This window comes from Camelus ferus, chromosome X (assembly GCF_009834535.1).
Source record: "Camelus ferus isolate YT-003-E chromosome X, BCGSAC_Cfer_1.0, whole genome shotgun sequence".
NCBI classification, from domain to species: domain Eukaryota; kingdom Metazoa; phylum Chordata; class Mammalia; order Artiodactyla; family Camelidae; genus Camelus; species Camelus ferus.
The window spans coordinates 76,030,043-76,048,593 of record NC_045732.1 but is presented as its reverse complement, the minus strand read 5'-3'; the positions used below and the strand labels follow the sequence as shown (position 1 = coordinate 76,048,593).

At 39.2% G+C, this 18,551-nt stretch overlaps 1 protein-coding gene across 1 annotated transcript in view; it reads left to right on the top strand.

Annotated features, from left to right (window-relative positions):
* The window catches only part of LOC102507127 (gamma-aminobutyric acid receptor subunit alpha-3), a 164,192-nt gene that overhangs the window by 134,142 nt on the left and 11,499 nt on the right, over window positions 1–18,551 (top strand). The window contains exon 4 of the mRNA XM_032475188.1: window positions 13,012–13,079. Within this exon, the coding sequence (XP_032331079.1) occupies window positions 13,012–13,079 (68 nt within the window). The remainder of the gene's footprint in view (window positions 1–13,011; window positions 13,080–18,551) is intronic.

The window sequence follows — 18,551 nt, the reverse complement described above, 5'->3', positions numbered from 1 at the left end:
TCTTTCATTTGAGTTTCGTATTTTGGTCTCTTGTTTCATTTTTTGCCTCTCTTTTTTTCTTTTAGTCATTAATCTCTCTGTTCCTCTGCTGTGAGTGCTTCAGCACCCATCAGAGGGGCCTCTGTATATTTTGGTCTAGTAGAAATACCATCAGCAGTTAGGAAGCCCAGCAGTGGCTTTACTCATGTTATGTCCTTAGTCTAGCATGTACTCATAACTCTCTACCATTCAAGATCTTATTCATTCTTTAAGACCTAAATACCATTTCCACCAAGAAGTCTTCCAGCATGGGCTAGAAGACCTGAATTCACAACTTGTTTTTTAAATTTCAGCTCATTCTAGATGAGTGACCTCAAGAAAGTCACTTGACCTCTCTAAGCCATCATGTCCTATCTTTGGCTACAAAATGAAGGCAACTAGCGTACATTGTAGATTTGCTCTTGCAAATCTAATCCAGTAACAAATTCTGCCATCAAAACATTGAAAAATCTGACCAGTTCCCATCACCTCTATTGCTACCAGCTTGATGTGAGCCACCATTATCTATCACCTGAATTATTTATTACATAATCCTCCTCTTGCTCAGATGCCACTTGCTCAGTGGGGCCTTTTTGCTGATTAATTGTATTTAAATTTTCACATCAAATTCCAGGTTTATTTTCCCTATAGCAACTATTAAATTATCATAATTTACTTATATTTTATCTGCTTTCCCTCACTTGAATGTAAGTTTTAGGAGGGTAGGGATTTTTGACTCTTTGTTTCACTGCTAAATTGGCAAACACTACTTAGTTCACAGTATGTCCTCAATATTTATTTAATGAATGAACACTTACCTTACAGATTTATTGTGAGAATCAAATGAAATAATATATATGAAAGTGTTTTTGTAAGATTAAACATTATAAATGTGTTATTTTTATTGTTTCCCTCAATTGGAATTTACCATTGCTTATCCAAAGCTCATATCTGTTACTAGGATCTTTGTAGCATTTACTTCTTTGCCTTTGGTGGGTGGAGGAGGGGGCGGGACTTAGTTATTTAGGTGTCTGTATCATAGTTTTTCTCTTTGGAAAAAGTGAGGGCTCAGTGTCTCAAACTCAGGCTGGAATTCTTGGTGTCACAGCTAGGTTGGGAATTACTAACTTGTGATGTAAGATAAGAAATGTAATGTAAAGATATGAAAATGTAAATGTAGAGATAAGAAATATCTGAAAGAAAATACTCAGGAGTGAAATTGGAAGTGAGATCCCAAGCAGACAATCCAGCTGGTGCAGACTATACCAAGAATAAGAAATCAGTTACCAGGCAACAGTATGGAAATCATAAGATCAGAGTGAGAAAAGTAGGTTTGCTGAGTGAGAAAAGAGAAGGAAAGGTAGAGTATAAAGCCTGGAGAGGTTTCTGAGGTATTGTTGCAAAGCTACACAGATATACTGTATGTTACCTTTGGCCTTGCCTATAGAAGCTCTTCACAGTTCTGATCTGGTTCAGATACCACCTCTCTGTAATCTGTGCTATAGGTTGAATAAGACCATTGTTTCCCTGGGGACACTAAGTGGAAGGCTTGGAAAGTCTTTGGAACATCATGAAGACGGGAGACATAGCACCATGATGGCTTTTCTGGGTGTATTCCACTGAACCACATATAAGAGCTGGCCAAGTCATTGCATGCTTAACCACTCCTTTAAAAGATATTCCAGTTTTCTGGATTATCCCAATGAATCTTTGAGAAAGAACAGAATCTAGAGGAAAGGAATGAGGCATAGAAATGCCTGTAAGTCAGCTCTAGAGTCAGAAGGCAACTAGTTTGATGATTGCTGTAATCTTGAAGGGCACAGGGGAGTTAATGGTCATCCAGCTTTGAGCACTAACTTCAAATTTGAGCTGGTAATTCATATCTATTTAAAGGAGGACCAAGTGTCATCTTGTTCCCTCTCAAGGTTTAGTATTCGTCAACATACTCCTTATCCTAACCCCTATTCCAGAAGACATAATGTAGGTCCTTGTGGGAAACCTGGTTTGCTCAGGGAATGATCAGCTACCAGAATGTCACTTGTGGTAGTCATTTTGGGGAAAGCTGCTATTTTTATAGAAAGACATCTTTTGTCTGGAAGAGTGTACCAATGTAAATTAATTAGTAGAAGTATCACTGGGAGGTATAGTAGTGTTGCGATTCTTCAAAAGACCCAGCTGATATGCTCAAAACCCAGAGGAGAGTATGGATAGAAATGAGGTAGCTTGGTTGTCCATGGGGGTAGAAGAGCACTTTGACAGACAGGATAAGAGTAAGCAGAAATGAATGATGTCTTACCCGCCTGGAATAAGAGGTCAGAGATTAAAATCCAGTAACGCTCGAGGGATACTAAGAGTTAGGGAAGGTTTTAGTAAACTTTCAGTCCACACAGGTGCCACAGATTGTGATATAATGTAGGGTGATGTTTCTGATTTGCAGCCACCATAAGTCCCTGAGAGCCATACTCACTGTTATAAATGAGATTATTTGACTCAATAGAATGGCATTGTGGAATGCCTAGATATAGGCTTCCTCTTTCATAATATATATTGTTTGATAGTTTTTAGATTCTCTGACTCCAAGTACTGTCTCTTGTATAAACCTGAATATTTAGGTGATTCTGCTATGTATTGGTATGCCTCTTATTCATGCTAAACTTTAAGCAAACATGCAGGAGTAATACAAAATTTTCTATGACTACATGACAATCTCTGTCTCATCATCTTCAGATTCTAGGAGAGGACATCAGGGAGATTGTCAGTGGAGAAAACTGAAGAATAAACCATCCATCAGCAATATTGACCAAATCCAAGAATTGCTGAGTATATTTAATTGAATAGGATGAAAAGCCCTCACTTCAGAATTACTGATATCCTTTCAATATCATGCAGAACCTGTGACAGATAAGATGTGGCTCAGAAATTCCACCTCAGGACTAGCAAATATGTATTTCCTCTGGTTGGCTCAGAAAAGATGCTAGCATAAGTAGTTAAAAATAACTTAAATCAGGTATTCAAGGGATTTTGAGTTTGAAATGACAAACAGGAAACTATTCAAATATACCTTGTATCAAGAGGAGGCATTTTTAAAAAACATGGAACTCATCAAGGCTAGAAAATAGCTGGAGTGTGACACAGATTGTTATTAGCATACTTCTCTTGGTGAAGATCTATTGGGAAGACTGTCTTCCAATCATCATTTTTCTTCTTATGTACAAGATGGCAAGTGCATTGAGGTCCAGTTTGGTCAAGGACAGTTCACTGTGGAGTTCCTACAGGAGGTGAGATCCCAGAAGTGTTAGTAGAAGTGGAGTTGCCTGCATACTAAACATGGAGCCACTTATCAGCGAGGTAGAAAGACCCTGGACTATAAATTGGGATGTAGATCATTGGCTTCAGGAGTGAGAAGTACGTTCACTTGGCAGAAAGTTGAGCCTAAGATGCTAAAATTACTGCTCAGTCTTTTTTTTTTTTTTTTTTAGGTGAGAGCAAGTTTATTTAGAGAGATACACACTCCATAGGCAGAGTGGAGTCTGTCTCATTCAGAAGGGAAAATGGCTTAGGAGATACATACTCCATGGGCAGAATATGGGCCATCTCAGAAAGGTGAGAAGGAGAGAGATTGAGAGGTGTGGGGGTGTTTAGTTTTAAGTAAAAGTAGATACACACTCCATAGACAGAATGCAGGCCATCTCAGAAGGTGAGAGAGAGTGACCACGAGGTGCGGAGTTGTTAGGTTTTATGGGCTAATAATTGCATATGCTATTGAGTAGGAGGATTATTCCAACTATTTTGGGGAAAGGGCAAGGATTTCCAGGAAACACCCCCACCACCTACTTTTTGACCTTTTATGGTCAGCCTAGGAACTGTCATGGTGCCTGTGGGTGTGCCATGAGGTTCAAAGTCTACTGGAAGTCTAATATTCCACCATGTTGGTTTTAACCAGTTTGTCCTGTCCTCAACTACTGTGTCATTTCTTCAGTGATTGTGCCCTGCCCCCTTCCCTCCTATCTCAAATCCCCGGTATCACCATTAAAAAATAAAATGAAATAAAACAGATATGCTTAAAATGTTTAAAATGTCTAAGTTACAATTTTTTTTTAGAAAAAAAATTAGGGTATAGTTAACTTAAGGTAGGATCAGGATTAACCCAAGTCTCCAGATTCCTGTAACAATGGTTTTTCCACTCATTAAATTTTATGCTTAAGCTAAAAATCAATAGGCCCTGGAAAAATACCAGATCATCCTTGTAACATTTAAAAAATTTTTTCAGCTGTTTTAAAGATTCTATTGCTTTTTCTCTGGCTTTCAGCTTGTTCTGGCTCAGGGATGTGCCTCTAGAGTGGGGAACACATTGTGTAGTAAGCCTAGAACTTATTTCCTGGTCATTATTTGGGATCTGCTTCTACTTTCCTCTCTAATTTTGTTATGACGTTGCCTTAGAGAAATCCTACTAGGTCTTGGGGTGGCCTCCATTTTCAGTGAAAGACTATGAACCACTGAAGAGGCAGCTATGATGGTTTTATTTCTCCCTTACTTGTTACTTAAATTTCTTCCTATGTAGGTGTCTAGGTCCACACATCTGCCCTTTTTTCCTCTGGAGCTACAAATCCAAATATTTCCTTTGGTCTCCATCACAAGGAAAGTATGCCACTTAAAAGGTCTGAGGGAAAAGATATTCTAGGAAGGTGTGTCTATAGACCTATATTAATGTGACTAGGAGCACTGAGTACAGCAACCTTTCTTGAGAAAAGTCAAAATACCATTTGAGTATTTTCTTCCCATGGGCCAAATCCTGGATATTATTACTTTTTTCTACCCCCTTCTTTACTACATTAGTGCTTATTTCTTGTTTTTGCCACTGGTCCTATCTCTTCAGTTCTAATTCTGTGTCTCTGATCTACCTTGGGCTTAGAAACCAGAAAACCAAAGAATCAGAGACTATTTTTCTGAAATGGATTTTAGAGATCTCTGTGCTGAAACTCTTCATATTCTAGTTAAGGAAACCTAGGCTCAGGGAGATAAAAGTCTCATTCAAGATCATAGAGCTTGTCAATAGCACTACTTGAGCTTGTACCAAGATCTTCTGAAATTAGATTCAATGCTTTTTCCACTACATTCTGCATAAGTATTGGGTTAGTTAACGGATAATAGGTGTACAGGAAAAGGAAAGTTTGGAGGCAGGAAACATCTAGAATGAGTGAAAGATAAATGGGACCATTTGAATTGACACTTAAAATATGTGCTGATACTTTACAATTTAAATATTAAATACTAGATTAAGGAATGAGATAATGATGAGGAAGATGAAAGGCTGAGGATGACGGTACAAGAATCAGTATTTTTGTGAAACCAGTGAATGGAGTGGAGTGATCTGAATGATGTCTACTGCCTACAACTGTATCTGGCTTGGGACTGAAAGATGGATTTGGGGGTCTCATTAAGAATGAAGTTTCTGAGAATTTTATGAAACGGGCAGTGAACTTTGTTCTATAATACCCTTGTGAGGGTCAAGATTTGAACAACAGTGGAATTAATGAGAACCCATGGTGGTTAAGTTGGGGTGATTATGGTCTCTTTTAAATCTTGTGGTATTTCTTACTGGTGTTTTGTTATAAATGTATGTTGTGTGATGCTAGCTATTAAAGATTTGCTGTACATTCCAGGTACCAGACACTGGATGGAGCAGCATAACACAGTGCTAGACCTCTAGCCTACCAAATGTCAAAAGTTATGAGCTTTTAACCACTAGGTCCTAAAAATTAAAGAAAAAAAAAGAAAAATTTAAAAGAGAAAAAAGTTATGAGCTTAGCCCAAACAGCTTGCAAAAGGGGGTATGAGCCAATTGCAGAGCTTAGATTAGAGTTTAGGACTGCTAACACAGACTTTTATAATTTCTTTCCTAAACCACTTGTTTGTGATTCCTCTGGAGACCTTATCTGTGATTAATGCTAGTAGTGGGGGGAATCACTGAGTACTTGCAATATCTCAGTCCCCAGGGATTGTCATAGAGAAATGAAAAGGCCATTAATAGGAGAACAGAGCACTCCAGATTTCAGATCTTCAAGTGCCTGTCCATAAGTCACTGTAGCCCACTCCCTAAAGCCACATCACTAGCAGAGCCACTAGTCACATGGGAGCTCATTTCTAGTAGCCTAGTCTCTCTTCAAGATGATAAGTGTGCATAAGAATAAGCACTTATTCTCCCAAATCCCCAGTGATATGGAAGTAAGAAAACAGAAAATTAGGGCTTTGTTCTTTTAGCCAAAGTCCCAGTCCTTAAAGCCTCACTATTGTTAGGAAGACTGTCATTGGGAAGGATTGAAGAGTTGATCATGGCCTCTAATGAAATAAAGAGGGATGGTTGGCTTTTGTTCATATCATTCATTTTATGATCCTGTCTCCAGTGCAATTGTGACAGAGTTTAATCACAAAACATATTTCAGGATGCCAGCAAAAAATCAGACCTCAGCCAGAGGAAAGTAAATGAGGGATAGTGAGTGTGCTTAAAACCATATCAAAAGAGGGAGACACAAATGGAGTCAGGATATTTAGTCTGGAAAGGAACAAGATGGGCAGACTTAGGGGTACCATGATCACTTTCTTTCAATCTCTGAAGGTCTTTAAATCTCAAAGACTGATAAGCAGACTTTGTATTGTGGGTCCAAAGGACAATGCTAAAACAATGCTTATGTGTGTTCTGGGATGGAGTGGCTAGGGTTGCTCTACTCTGGCTTCTCCTCAATGGAGAAAACTCGTGGTTTCTCGGGGATCTATTTGAACTCAAACTACAAAATACAGTTTGTGATGAGCAACATAGTCAATATAAACTGATCACTTGCTGATTGGCTTAACTTCACTCTTTCAGAACAAAAACAAGCTGGAATGACATTAGGAACTGGTTGATAAGTTCCCCACCAAGGTGAATCCCACCCAGGGCTAAGGGCATGTGTGTTCATGTAAATACAGGAGATTGCAAGCACTTTCAATACCACAGTAAATTGGCAAAAGTAAAAGCTAATTCTATTCACCTTTGCTTTCAGAGGGTAACTCTGGAAGGAAATTGGATCCCCAAAGTAAATAAAGAGCAAGCCAAGGGGCATCTGAAAACGTTTGTTTTAAAAAAAGAAAAAAACCCACTCTTCTCGACCTACTAATTCATTTTTCACATTTGTCTCCACTGAGAAGGCTGTGAACAGAGGCTAGACCATGAATTGTAGCACTCACCAGTTTTAGTCTAATTCACCAGTCTTTTCACTTAATTAAATGAAATAGGAAACTCCTAATCATTCCTTCACACAAAGGAGCTGAAGTAGTGGGCTGATATTCTCTTCTTTGTCCAAGACTCAGGACCTTAGATTTCTGGGTGAGTTCTGTCCACTTGGCCTGATGGGTGGCTCATATGGTCTTGCCTCTGGAATAATATTAAGCAGCAGCAGCAGCAGTAGCAGCTAACATATAATGAACACTGGATTTGTTCTAACTAGTGGTCTAAATACTGTCTCCTTAAATCCTTGGAGCAATTCTGAGGTACGTGCTATCATTATCCCAATTTTCCAGGCACAGAGGAGTTAAATGACAAAAGGCACACAAAAAGTAAATGGCAGAACCTATATTCAAACCCAGTTAGTTATGCTTTTAATCACTGTACAGTATCTCTGCAGGGTACTTCTCTATGTGTTGTCACATACCCTGCTCCAAGGTAGCTGGATTTCCTAGTCAAAAAATGGGATTTATTCATTGGGTCTTTGTGGTCCCTGTGTGGAACACTGAGGGAATGTCAAATATCCCTGTGTTTGCCTGGCCTTAGACCAGAGGATCAGCGATCTAAGGATGGGAACGTAAATTCAGGTCCCTCCCTCACTTGTGCTTCCATAATACAAGCAACAATTCCTGTCTCCACATCCTACTGCATTAGAGATTTCTGACTCCTCTAGTGAAAAGAACACTACCTCTCTTTTTCTCTTAGCATTTTTCTCTTGCTTTGTCTTCCTCTATTGCTGTCAGCTCTTGCTGTCTCTTGGCCTCCAGTTTTCTGTTTAATTTCCTCTTCTTACTCCCTTCCTTTTTGTCTGTTCTCATTGTCTTCTTCCTGTTCATCCTTTCTTTCCTGATTTTCCCTCCAATCATTTTCTAATTACCTCTCCCCTTCCTTCCTTCCTTCCTTCCTTCCTTCCTTCCTTCCTTCCTTCCTTCCTTTCCTTTCCTTTCCTTTCTTTCCTTCTTTCCTTCTTTCCCCCTTCTTTACTGTATCTCCCTTTCATTTCATACCACTTCCCCTAATTCTCTTATACACCAGATTCTTTCCAAATGGGACAGAAATGGAGAAAGATGGGATTTGGTATCCAGTGTATTAGACCAAACTTCCCAACTCTCCCTGTGCATACACAGAGAAAGTTATGAAGCTTGGCTGAGCCCTAGTTCCTTGGGAAAGCATCCTCCCCCACATTGTTTCCTTCTTAGCAATCAATGGGTGTCTTTTAAATGAGACTGAACAGTTGAGAGAGATTTGCATTAAACCTTTTTGGGCTGCAAGCCCTGTGCTTGCCTAGTCTGGAGACAGAACAAAGAGACCAGAGTTAGTGACAGAGACACCAATGGTTTTATGGATAAGGGGATCTTACATGTCTGAAGCAAGGTCCTGGAGCAACACCCTACCATGTGTGGCAGAGACAAGCAGGACATGGTGAAAGTCTTCACTTGGGAGTGGGGGTGGGGGGATTATAGGGGAAATTGACTTCAGGTTGGCTCATCGGTTGCCAGGGAAACCAACAGAAGGGCTTACCTCTCACCACCCCTTTGATAAGCTATCATAGTAATGATGTTTTGATATAAAAGTTAGAATGATCCCTAGCTGGGGACAGAGGCAAGTATATAGGCATTTACTGATTAGGCTCTATGGTTAAGAGGGAAGGTCAGTCATGTGATTACGGTGTAGGTGAGGCAGGGACTGATTGAGCAGGGGATGTACAAGAGAACAGCCATCTTGAGTGGCCTGATCATACAAACCTCCTATCTTCTTCAGACAGCACAGAAAACTTGCCTCTTGTTACCATTGGGCACCTTTAGTCAGATGCTTTTTGCTTGGCCCTACAGTCAGAGTTCCTAGTTAGAGCAGAGAGAAAATTCAGAATTTGTTTGGTACCAAGCCCTCACTGTACAAGAGAGTGACCAAGAGGGAAAAAAAAGTCTTGTTCAAGGCACTCAGCAAGTCAGGGGCAGAGATCCAGAAATCAAGCCTTCCCATCTCAGCCCAATACTTTTTATTATAGCCACTTTACTTTCTACCTACGGTGGCTTCATTCTTCTCTTGCAACTAGAGCGGTCTTCTGCCAATTGACTTTATCACCATTATCTCTCTTCTCCTTTTTCTCTTGTAGTCTGAGCCCCCTGTTTTTATTCTACATAACTATCTTACAAGTTTACAGTTAAATTGCTTTAGAAAGTTGTCCTATGTCTAACTATGTCCTGCCTGGAATATTGGAATCAAATGTAATTGTGGTCTCCCCCATTAATTAATTAATTTTGTTTTATGTACTCTGAGGTAGGGCAGTATTTCTCCAGCCAATGAATCTGGCAGTATATCTGAAAGGACAAGTCTTTAGGGGGCATGTTCTGCATTCTGAAGTGTTGTCTCTTCTTCTTGAAGCATGAAAATGGCTCCAAGGGAAGCCTGCGCTCTAGATGATAGCCCAACTATTTAAAACATAACTCTAGTTTCAGCATGTCATTTGCTGATTAAGCTTGGAAGTAAATTGTGTATTTTGACTATAGCTTTGATTATTATTAAATGATATTCATAGTTTCTTCTGAAAATGGAATGTTTGTGGATGTGTGAAGTGGCCTTGAGTATAATTTGTGCCTGTGAAGGGGAGCACTATATTAAGCCGAAGGGATGGCTCTGGAAAATGGGAGGCCAACAAGATATAAATTACATCTGGGCCAGGACCCAGGACAGGATGAATATAGTGAATATGCTATAAATGGAGTAGCTGTGTTCCCTACCTCTCTATAAGAAAAAAAGGAATCATGTAATGTACAGCACAGGAAGTATAACCAGTGTCTTATCATAACTTTTTTTTTTTAACATTTTTTATTGATTTATAATCATTTTACAATGTTGTGTCAAATTCCAGTGTTCAGCACAATTTTTCAGTCATTCATGGACATACACACACTCATTGTCACACTTTTTTCTCTGTGAGTTATCATAACATTTTGTGTATATTTCCCTGTGCTATACAGTATAATCTTGTTTGTCTATTCTACAATTTTGAAATCCCAGTCTATCTCTTCCCACTCTCCACCCCCCTGGCAACCACAAGTCTGTATTCTCTGTCTATGAGTCTATTTCTGTCCTGTATTTACGCTTTGTTTTTGTTTGTTTGTTTGTTTGTTTGTTTTTGTTTTTGTTTTTTAGATTCCACATATGAGCGATCTCATATGGTATTTTTCTTTCTCTTTCTGGCTTACTTCACTTAGAATGACATTCTCCAGGAGCATCCATGTTGCTGCAAATGGCATTATGTTGTCGGGTTTTATGGCTAAGTAGTATTCCATTGTATAAATATACCACCTCTTCTTTATCCAGTCACCTTTCGATGGACATTTAGGCTGTTTCCATGTTTTGGCTATTGTAAATAGTGCTGCTATGAACATTGGGGTGCAGGTGTCATCCTGAAGTAGGGTTCCTTCTGGATACAAGCCCAGGAGTGGTATTCCTGGGTCATATGGTAAGTCTATTCCTAGTCTTTTGAGGAATCTCCACACTGTTTTCCATAGTGGCTGCACCAAACTGCATTCCCACCAGCAGTGTAGAAGGGTTCCCCTTTCTCCACAGCCTCTCCAGCATTTGTCATTTCTGGATTTTTGAATGATGGCCATTCTGACTGGTGTGAGGTGATACCTCATTTTAGTTTTGACTGTGGCATCGGGAGGGGCAGTGACCCGCCCGCCCACAGCAGAGGAGAGCTGCACCTGACCCAGTGTTAGGAGGAGGTGTGATCTGCTTGCCGACAGGTATTGGGAGCAGCACAGAAGAGGGTGCCAACGGAGGGCCTCTGGAAACAAGAAGCCGAGCTTCCAAAACAGGACGAAGACAGAAAGACTTCACATTAAAAGCACAGAGACTCCAGGAGAACACCTGACAACCCCCCCACCCTTTTTTTTTTTTTATCTGTTTTTACCTGTTCTATTTTCTATTACCCTCTTAATTTTTACTTCTTAATTCATTTCTATTTCTCTTGGGTTTTGATGTCCTGTTATTGATTAGACACAGGTTGCAAACACATCTTTTCATCTTCCCCCCCTTTTTTTTAAAAGGTTTTAAAAGGACGTCTCAACCCGATTGATACTCTGCTTCAACTCACTCTTCAATTATTCATTATACACTGTTTTCAAACCCTCTTTCTCCCTTCTTTTCAAATTCTTTCTCTCTCTCTCTTATTTTTTTTTCTTTTTTTCCTAAGTTCTATTCCTAAATAGGCATCAGATAGATAAAATCCTTAAGGTCCAAAATAGACAACTGATACTCCATAAACCACAGTGCCAGAGAGGTATGAGCAAGATGAAGAAGCAGAGAAACCTTTCCCAATTAAAATGCAAATCAAAACTTATCATAACTTTAAATGGAGTATAATCTATAAAAATATTGAATCACAATAGTTTATACTTGAAACTAATATAACATTGTAAATCAACTGTACTTCAATTTAGAAAAAGAAAACATAAATTTTTAAAATAAAAATAAAAAAAAAATAGTGCCATAGACTGCAATAACCAGCCTCATTATAGTATACATACATCAAGTCCTATGTGGGCTTTGTTGGTATTAGCTTTGCTATTGGTATGTTCTACTGGATTCAGGTATGCTGGATTGGAGTGGGCATTGTTTGAATTTACTGTGATGATGGGGTGCTTGATAGGCTAGAATGGACTTTGCTACCCTGGAGAAGTCTGCCCTGTGCTCTATTTGAGGTATGCTGGAGTGGGTGGGCTAGTCTGGGCTGCAATGAGGTAAACAGGACTGACAGAATGACGAGAAAAGAAACTTAGCAGTCAAATAACTTCACTTCTCTGAGTATCACTTTCCAACTTGGCAACTCTAGGTGTGATGAAATTCATCCATTCATACCAAATCTGTTCAGTGAGCACCATCTGAGTAACAGGCTCCTTTTCTATGTACTGAGGATATAGAGATAACAAAACAGGGATACTGCCCTTCAGGAGCGCTTGGGTCATGTGGGAAGGCAGAAAGGTAAACAGACTGTTATAGAAAAAAATGCAAAGTGAGTGTATTAGGTAATATCACTCATCTCCAAATCTCAGTCACTTAACCCCAAAAAAGTTTATTTCTCATTGATGCAAAGTCTGTTGTAGATCCAGGCAACTCTCCAGGGCAGTTGATCTCCATATGTTGGCTCATCATTCCAGGCTGTTTCAATCTTAAATTAGCTCCATATCAACATATGTTTCCATGGTGACCATGGCAGAGAGAGTCTTGTATTGGACATTAATTGTTCCAGCCAGAGAGTGACACATATTTCCTTCTGCAACCAAAACCAGTCATATGGTGCCTCCCCACTTTAAGTGGGCAGGGGAGTGGAAGTACCATCATCCTATGTTCCTGGAAGGGGAAAAGAGTTGGGTATTGGAACATTTGTAACCTGCCACAGGTAAGGATAATCCTGATGTGAGAGCCCAGCATGAGTGAATGTCAGAGACCTCTAAGGACTCTCCGTAAGCTTTGGAGTTTGGAGAGTCTGCTATCATCTTCAATGATGCCTGAAGGGATGGGCTTTATACCTATACCTAGCATATTCTCTGTGAAGAAATAGTACAAATGAGAATTTTTAAAGGGGCTTTCCTATGATTGTACCAAGTGTACTTTCTTGGAAGCAACAAGTTGGCCATCATTTGGAGTACTGCACGGGACTCTCTCTGAGCTAAGGCAACAGACTTTCATGACAATCTGCTTTTCTACTTTCTTTGGACCAGATGCAGTGACTGAAGTGAAGACTGACATCTATGTGACCAGTTTTGGCCCCGTGTCAGACACTGACATGGTAAGTATAATTTCTGCAAAGGTAAAAGTGAAAAATGATGCAATAGATCAAAGAAAATAAATTGGGGTTTTCCTCTGGCAGGGCTTTGGATCTATGTTCTAAGGAGAAGTCTTATCTCATGAATTCCCTACCCTCACCACCCTACACTTAGCCAAATCCATCTTTTGCCCTGCTCTCCCAACCTGTTCACTTATCAAGCATATATCCCCCATCAGGAGTACCCTTCCCTTCTTTCTGCAACATATCTTTTGAAATTCAGCTTGGCTCCCTATCCCCAATTAAACTTTCTCTGACCTCTTGATTCACATTTTGCTGGCACCACATACATATTAGCCCAGACAGGTCATGTGAGGAGTGCACTGTGGTGGGAACTTTCAGTCTAGCTACTGGTAGTGTCATCCAAGAAGTCCATTCTTTGTAAACAGGCTCTATTCACCTGGGAAGTGGACAGACCCAGGTAATGCAAAGTGTTGAAAGGAAGAGTCAAACCTACTTCTAGAAACTGGTCCTTCTAGAAATGTAAGGAGGAGGAGAGCTACAGAGCAGATTTAAGGCATAGGGCAGGGCACAGCAGAGCTAGGCAGGGGATGACTCATGAGCCATCTGCAAACACTTCACCTTCTCCTACTGTTCTCCCTTGCTGCCAAGGCAAAGAATCTATGGAGAGTTGAGGCAGGAGACCCTGTCCTAATGGACTTACTTCAGATACCAAATATCAGATATTTGACTGAAAATTATCATGAAGGAAAATAAAGACACTATATCTGCTCAGCATGCTTGACAGTTATTAGATTCTCAATAAAGTTTTGTTGAGTGAGTGACTTTGTGTTGAAAATTAAAATCTTAAAATCAGAAAAAAATACGTCCAAAAATATAAAATGTCCATTCTCACTACTTAGACTTTTTCTGTGTCTTTGTCTTCAATGGACTACTACGTAGCAGAGGACAAAGCTTCTTTACACTTGTTGGGTAAATACATATGATTGTGTAGTGTTATTTGTTATATGTGTATATATATATATGTATATATATTCATTTTCATTAAATGTTATTACAAAATATTGACTATAGTTCCCTGTGCTATATGGAAGAAATTTGTTTTTTGTTTTTGTTTTTTTTCATATATATATATATATATATATATATAGAGAGAGAGAGAGAGAGAGAGAGGTATAGTCAGTTTACAATGTTGTGTCAATTTCTGGTGTGCAGCATAATTCTTTAGTCATACATGAATATGCATATATTTATTTTCATCTTCTTTTTTACCATAAGCTACCACAACATATTGAATATAGTTCCTTGTGCTATACAGTATAAACTTGTTTATCTCTTTTATTTATTCCAGTCAGCATCTGCAAATCCTGAACTCCCAATTTATCCCCTCCCACCCCTCTTCCTCCTGGCAAACACAAGTCTGTATTCTATGACTGTGAGTCTGTTTCTGTTTTATGTATAAGTTCATTTGTCTTTTTTTTTTTTTTAAATTCCGCATGTGAGTGATATCATATGGTATTTTTCTTTCTCTTTCTGGCTTACTTCACTTAGAATGACATTCTCCAGGGACATCCATGTTGCTGCAAATGGAATTATGTTGTCATTTTTATGGCTGAATAGTATTCCATTGTATAAATATACCACCACTTCCTTATCCAGTCATCTGTCTATGGACATTTAGGCTGTTTCCATGTCTTGGCTATTGTAAACAGTGCTGCTATGAACATTGGGGTGCAGGTGTCTTTTTGAAGTAGGGTTCCCTCTGGATATATGCCCAGGAGTGGGATTGCTGGGTCATATGGTAAATCTATTCCTAATCTTTTGAGGAATCTCCATATTGTTTTCCACAATGGCTGCACCAAACTGCATTCCCACTAACAGTGTAGTAAGGGTTCCCTTTTCTCCACACCCTCTCCAGCATTTATTGTTTGTGGGCTTTTGAATGATGGCCATTCTGACTGGTGTCAGGTGATACCTCATTGTAGTTTTGATTTGCATTTCTCTGATAATTGGTAATATTGAGCATTTTTTCATGTGCCTATTGGTTATTCATATGTCTTCACTGGAGAATTGCTTGTTTAGGTCTTCTGCCCATTTTTGGATTGGGTTGTTTGTTTTTTTCTTATTAAGTCATATGAGTTGTTTATATATTCTGGAAATCAAGCCCTTGTCAGTTTCATCTTTTGCAAAAATTTTCTCCCATTCCATAGGTTGCCATTTTGTTTTGCTTATGATTTCCTTTACTGTGCAAAAGCTTAAAGTTTAATTAGGTCCCATTTGTTTGTTTTTACTTTTATTTCTACTGCTTGGGTAGACTGCCATAGGAGAACATTGCTGAGATGTCTGTGCTGGTGGAATAACCCTCCAGACTTCAGATAATACTACAGAGCTACAGTAATCAAAACAACATGGTATTGGTACAAAAACAGACATATAGACCAATGGAACAGAATAGAGATCCCAGAAATGAACCCACAAACTTTTGGTCAATTAATCTTTGACAAAGGAGGCAAGAATATACAATGGAATAAAGACAGTTTCTTCAGCAAATGGTGTTGGGAAAACTGGACATCAGCATGTAAATCAGTGAAGTCAGAATATTCCCTCACACCAAACACAAAAATAAACTCAAAATGGTTTAAAGACTTAAACATAAGACAAAACATAATAAACCTACTAGGAGCAAACAAAGAAATTTGTTTTTTAATCTATTTTTATATATAGTGGTTAACATTTGCAAATATCAAACTCCCAAATTTGTCCCTTCCCCCCCTTTACCCCAGTAACCATAAGATTGTTTACTATGTCTGCAAGTCTGTTTCTGTTTTATAGATGAGTTCATTAGTGTCCTATTTTTTCTTTTTTCTTTTCTTAGATTCCACATATGAGTGATACCATATGTTATCTTTCTTTCTCTTTCTGGCTTACTTCACTTAGAGTGAATATCTCTGGTTCCATCCATGTTACTGCAAATTGCATTATTTCATTTTATTTTTTATGACTGAGTAGTATTCCATTGTATAAATATCTTTATCCAGTCTTTTATCAATGGACATTTAGGTTGCTTCCATGTTTGGCTATTGTATATAGTGCTGCTATGAAGGTTGTGTAGTGTTGTGATAGTCTGTCCTATAGGTAATGCAGAGCCATTGAGTGATTGAGTAGGGCAGTAAAAATATACAAGTGTTAGTTTAAAATGATTGATCTGGCAGTCTGCACAGGATGGACTACAAGGGGGAAAGGACTGGAGGCTGAGAATTGGTTTAGGCATGTTGATTTTACATATGGCTCTTCTTTCAATCAGGCAAGTTCTAGGAATCAGTTGGAGAAACAGTCTAGTTCTCAGGAGAGTAAGTCATGAGTGGTTGTGAGGCTAGGTGGGTGGAAAGTAGAGGCCTGGACTTTGTCTTTTAAGTGTGGAGTAAAGAGAGGAATACAGATATATAGTAGATCCACTGTGAACACCTTAAGGGCAAGTACCAAGTAGTGCATGGCTTCCCTGGCACTTAATAGAGTACTTGACACATAGGGAGAGCTCAGTGAGGGGAATGTTTGACATATGTGGGATGGAGGAGATGAGTCTCTCTTAAGAAAGCCTGTATGTCTAGATTGCCTCCTCTCAACCTGTTGACCACAACTTCAGATCCAGGCATGCATTAAAACTGTTGCCAGTTGTCCATTCAACAGGTACTCCTTAGATGCCCAACTCAGCATTAAGGGATTTTAGGGAATCCTATATTTAGAGAGCTCATAGGCCATTAGAGATAACCAAATTCATCAGGGAGGTGCATCTCTCTTTTTGTATTGCTGGGAATTCTTGATGGATTAGGATTTTCATAAGAAAGCAACTGAAGCTACTCTTTGAACACACACACACACACACACTCTCTCTCTCTCTTTCTCTCTCTGTCTCTCTCTCTTTCACTTATACATCAACATCCATAAATACATTCAGACAAACATATGTGCATACAAGAAAATATATACAGAATAAAGAACAGCCTACACGCCATCCCAGGCACCCCATAGACACATGTGTGCAAACAGATACCCAAATTCAGGGATATTACAGAAACATACACAGAGCCCCTACCCAAAGCAGCTCCTGCTCCTTCCCCACCCAAGCAGGCACACATGGGTGTGCAGAAGTTCTGGAGACATTTCAAACAATCCAGATGTTTTATCTCTTCTGAAGTGTCATCTTCCAGTTGCTTGTTTATTTCTCTCCCTCTTGATTAAGCAAAAGCAACAGAATGGCTCTTTTCTGGCTGGGAAGCCTTTAGTCAAATACATTTCAGGTTATTTTTAGCTGAACTTCCATCCTGTCATAGGGGAGAATAGCTATGATCACTCTGGCTGGGAAACACATTTCTGGTATTTTAAAAATTTCTTCTTCCTGTACTACTTAGTCGACTGTGGCATTTGTGGCAGGCTCAGGGATGACTTTGGGTGAAGCATCAGATAGTCACATGGCTTCAGCAGCTAAATGAAGTAAGAAAGCAGGCTCCCCTGAGACCACAGACTACTTGTAAAAGTAGATTAAAATTGAGGCTAGCTTGTTCTTGACTTTCTTCCAGGCAAACAAGGAATTGTAATCCAAATTATTTTTCTAAGGAAATAGAGACAGTATTTGGTTCACAAAGGGGAAACTGTGGTGACAGTTTGGGCATTGAACCAGCACCACCCATAACTCTTTGTAGCTATTGCACTCCTTGGTCAAACACTAACCCTACAGACATAGATCCTGAGTTTGACAGCTCAATGAAGGGCCATGTATATTTTGTTCATCTCAGAACCACCAATGCCTAACTCAGCGTTTGGCACTTGGCAGACTCTCAGCTATTTGTTAAATTCAAGAATGAATGAGATAGAATGAATTAAATTTGATGGAAAAATTGTGACTGTGTTACTCTACCTGAATGAAAGTTCTTCAGAGGCAGAAATCATGTCAAGTACATCTCTGTATCTCCAGCACCTAACACAGGATCTGACATAGGTCCTCTGTGTTTGTTCAGATGATATGAAATATTAGTAGCAATGCCTGCAGATAAAGAATAAAAGTAGCTTTCTTCAGGAGACATGGTTGAGTAGCAAGACTAATAAATCAACGATTTATGACTCTAACCTTTGGGCATTATTTTTGATGGCTTCTCTGTCTATGAAAATAAGGAGCTGTGACAATAGAGAATTAGACAGAGATGAAAGCCAAAGAGTGGTAGAAGTTTCTAGCGGGAAAGAAAGAAACTTAATGCAGAGTGTAAGACATAAGTTAGAAACTGGTTACAATGGGAATTTTACAGGCATCACAAATGAAAAGTTGTCTAACCATTTGCAGCAAATGGAGTTGATGGTCACACAATACATAGTTCTGCAGCAGTAATACTAATCCAGTGTCCATGGTCTCCTAGGAGAGAAACAGAACAAGGAATATAATGTCAATTGGAGTGAAGTGAGGTTATATGACTTTCTGTGATT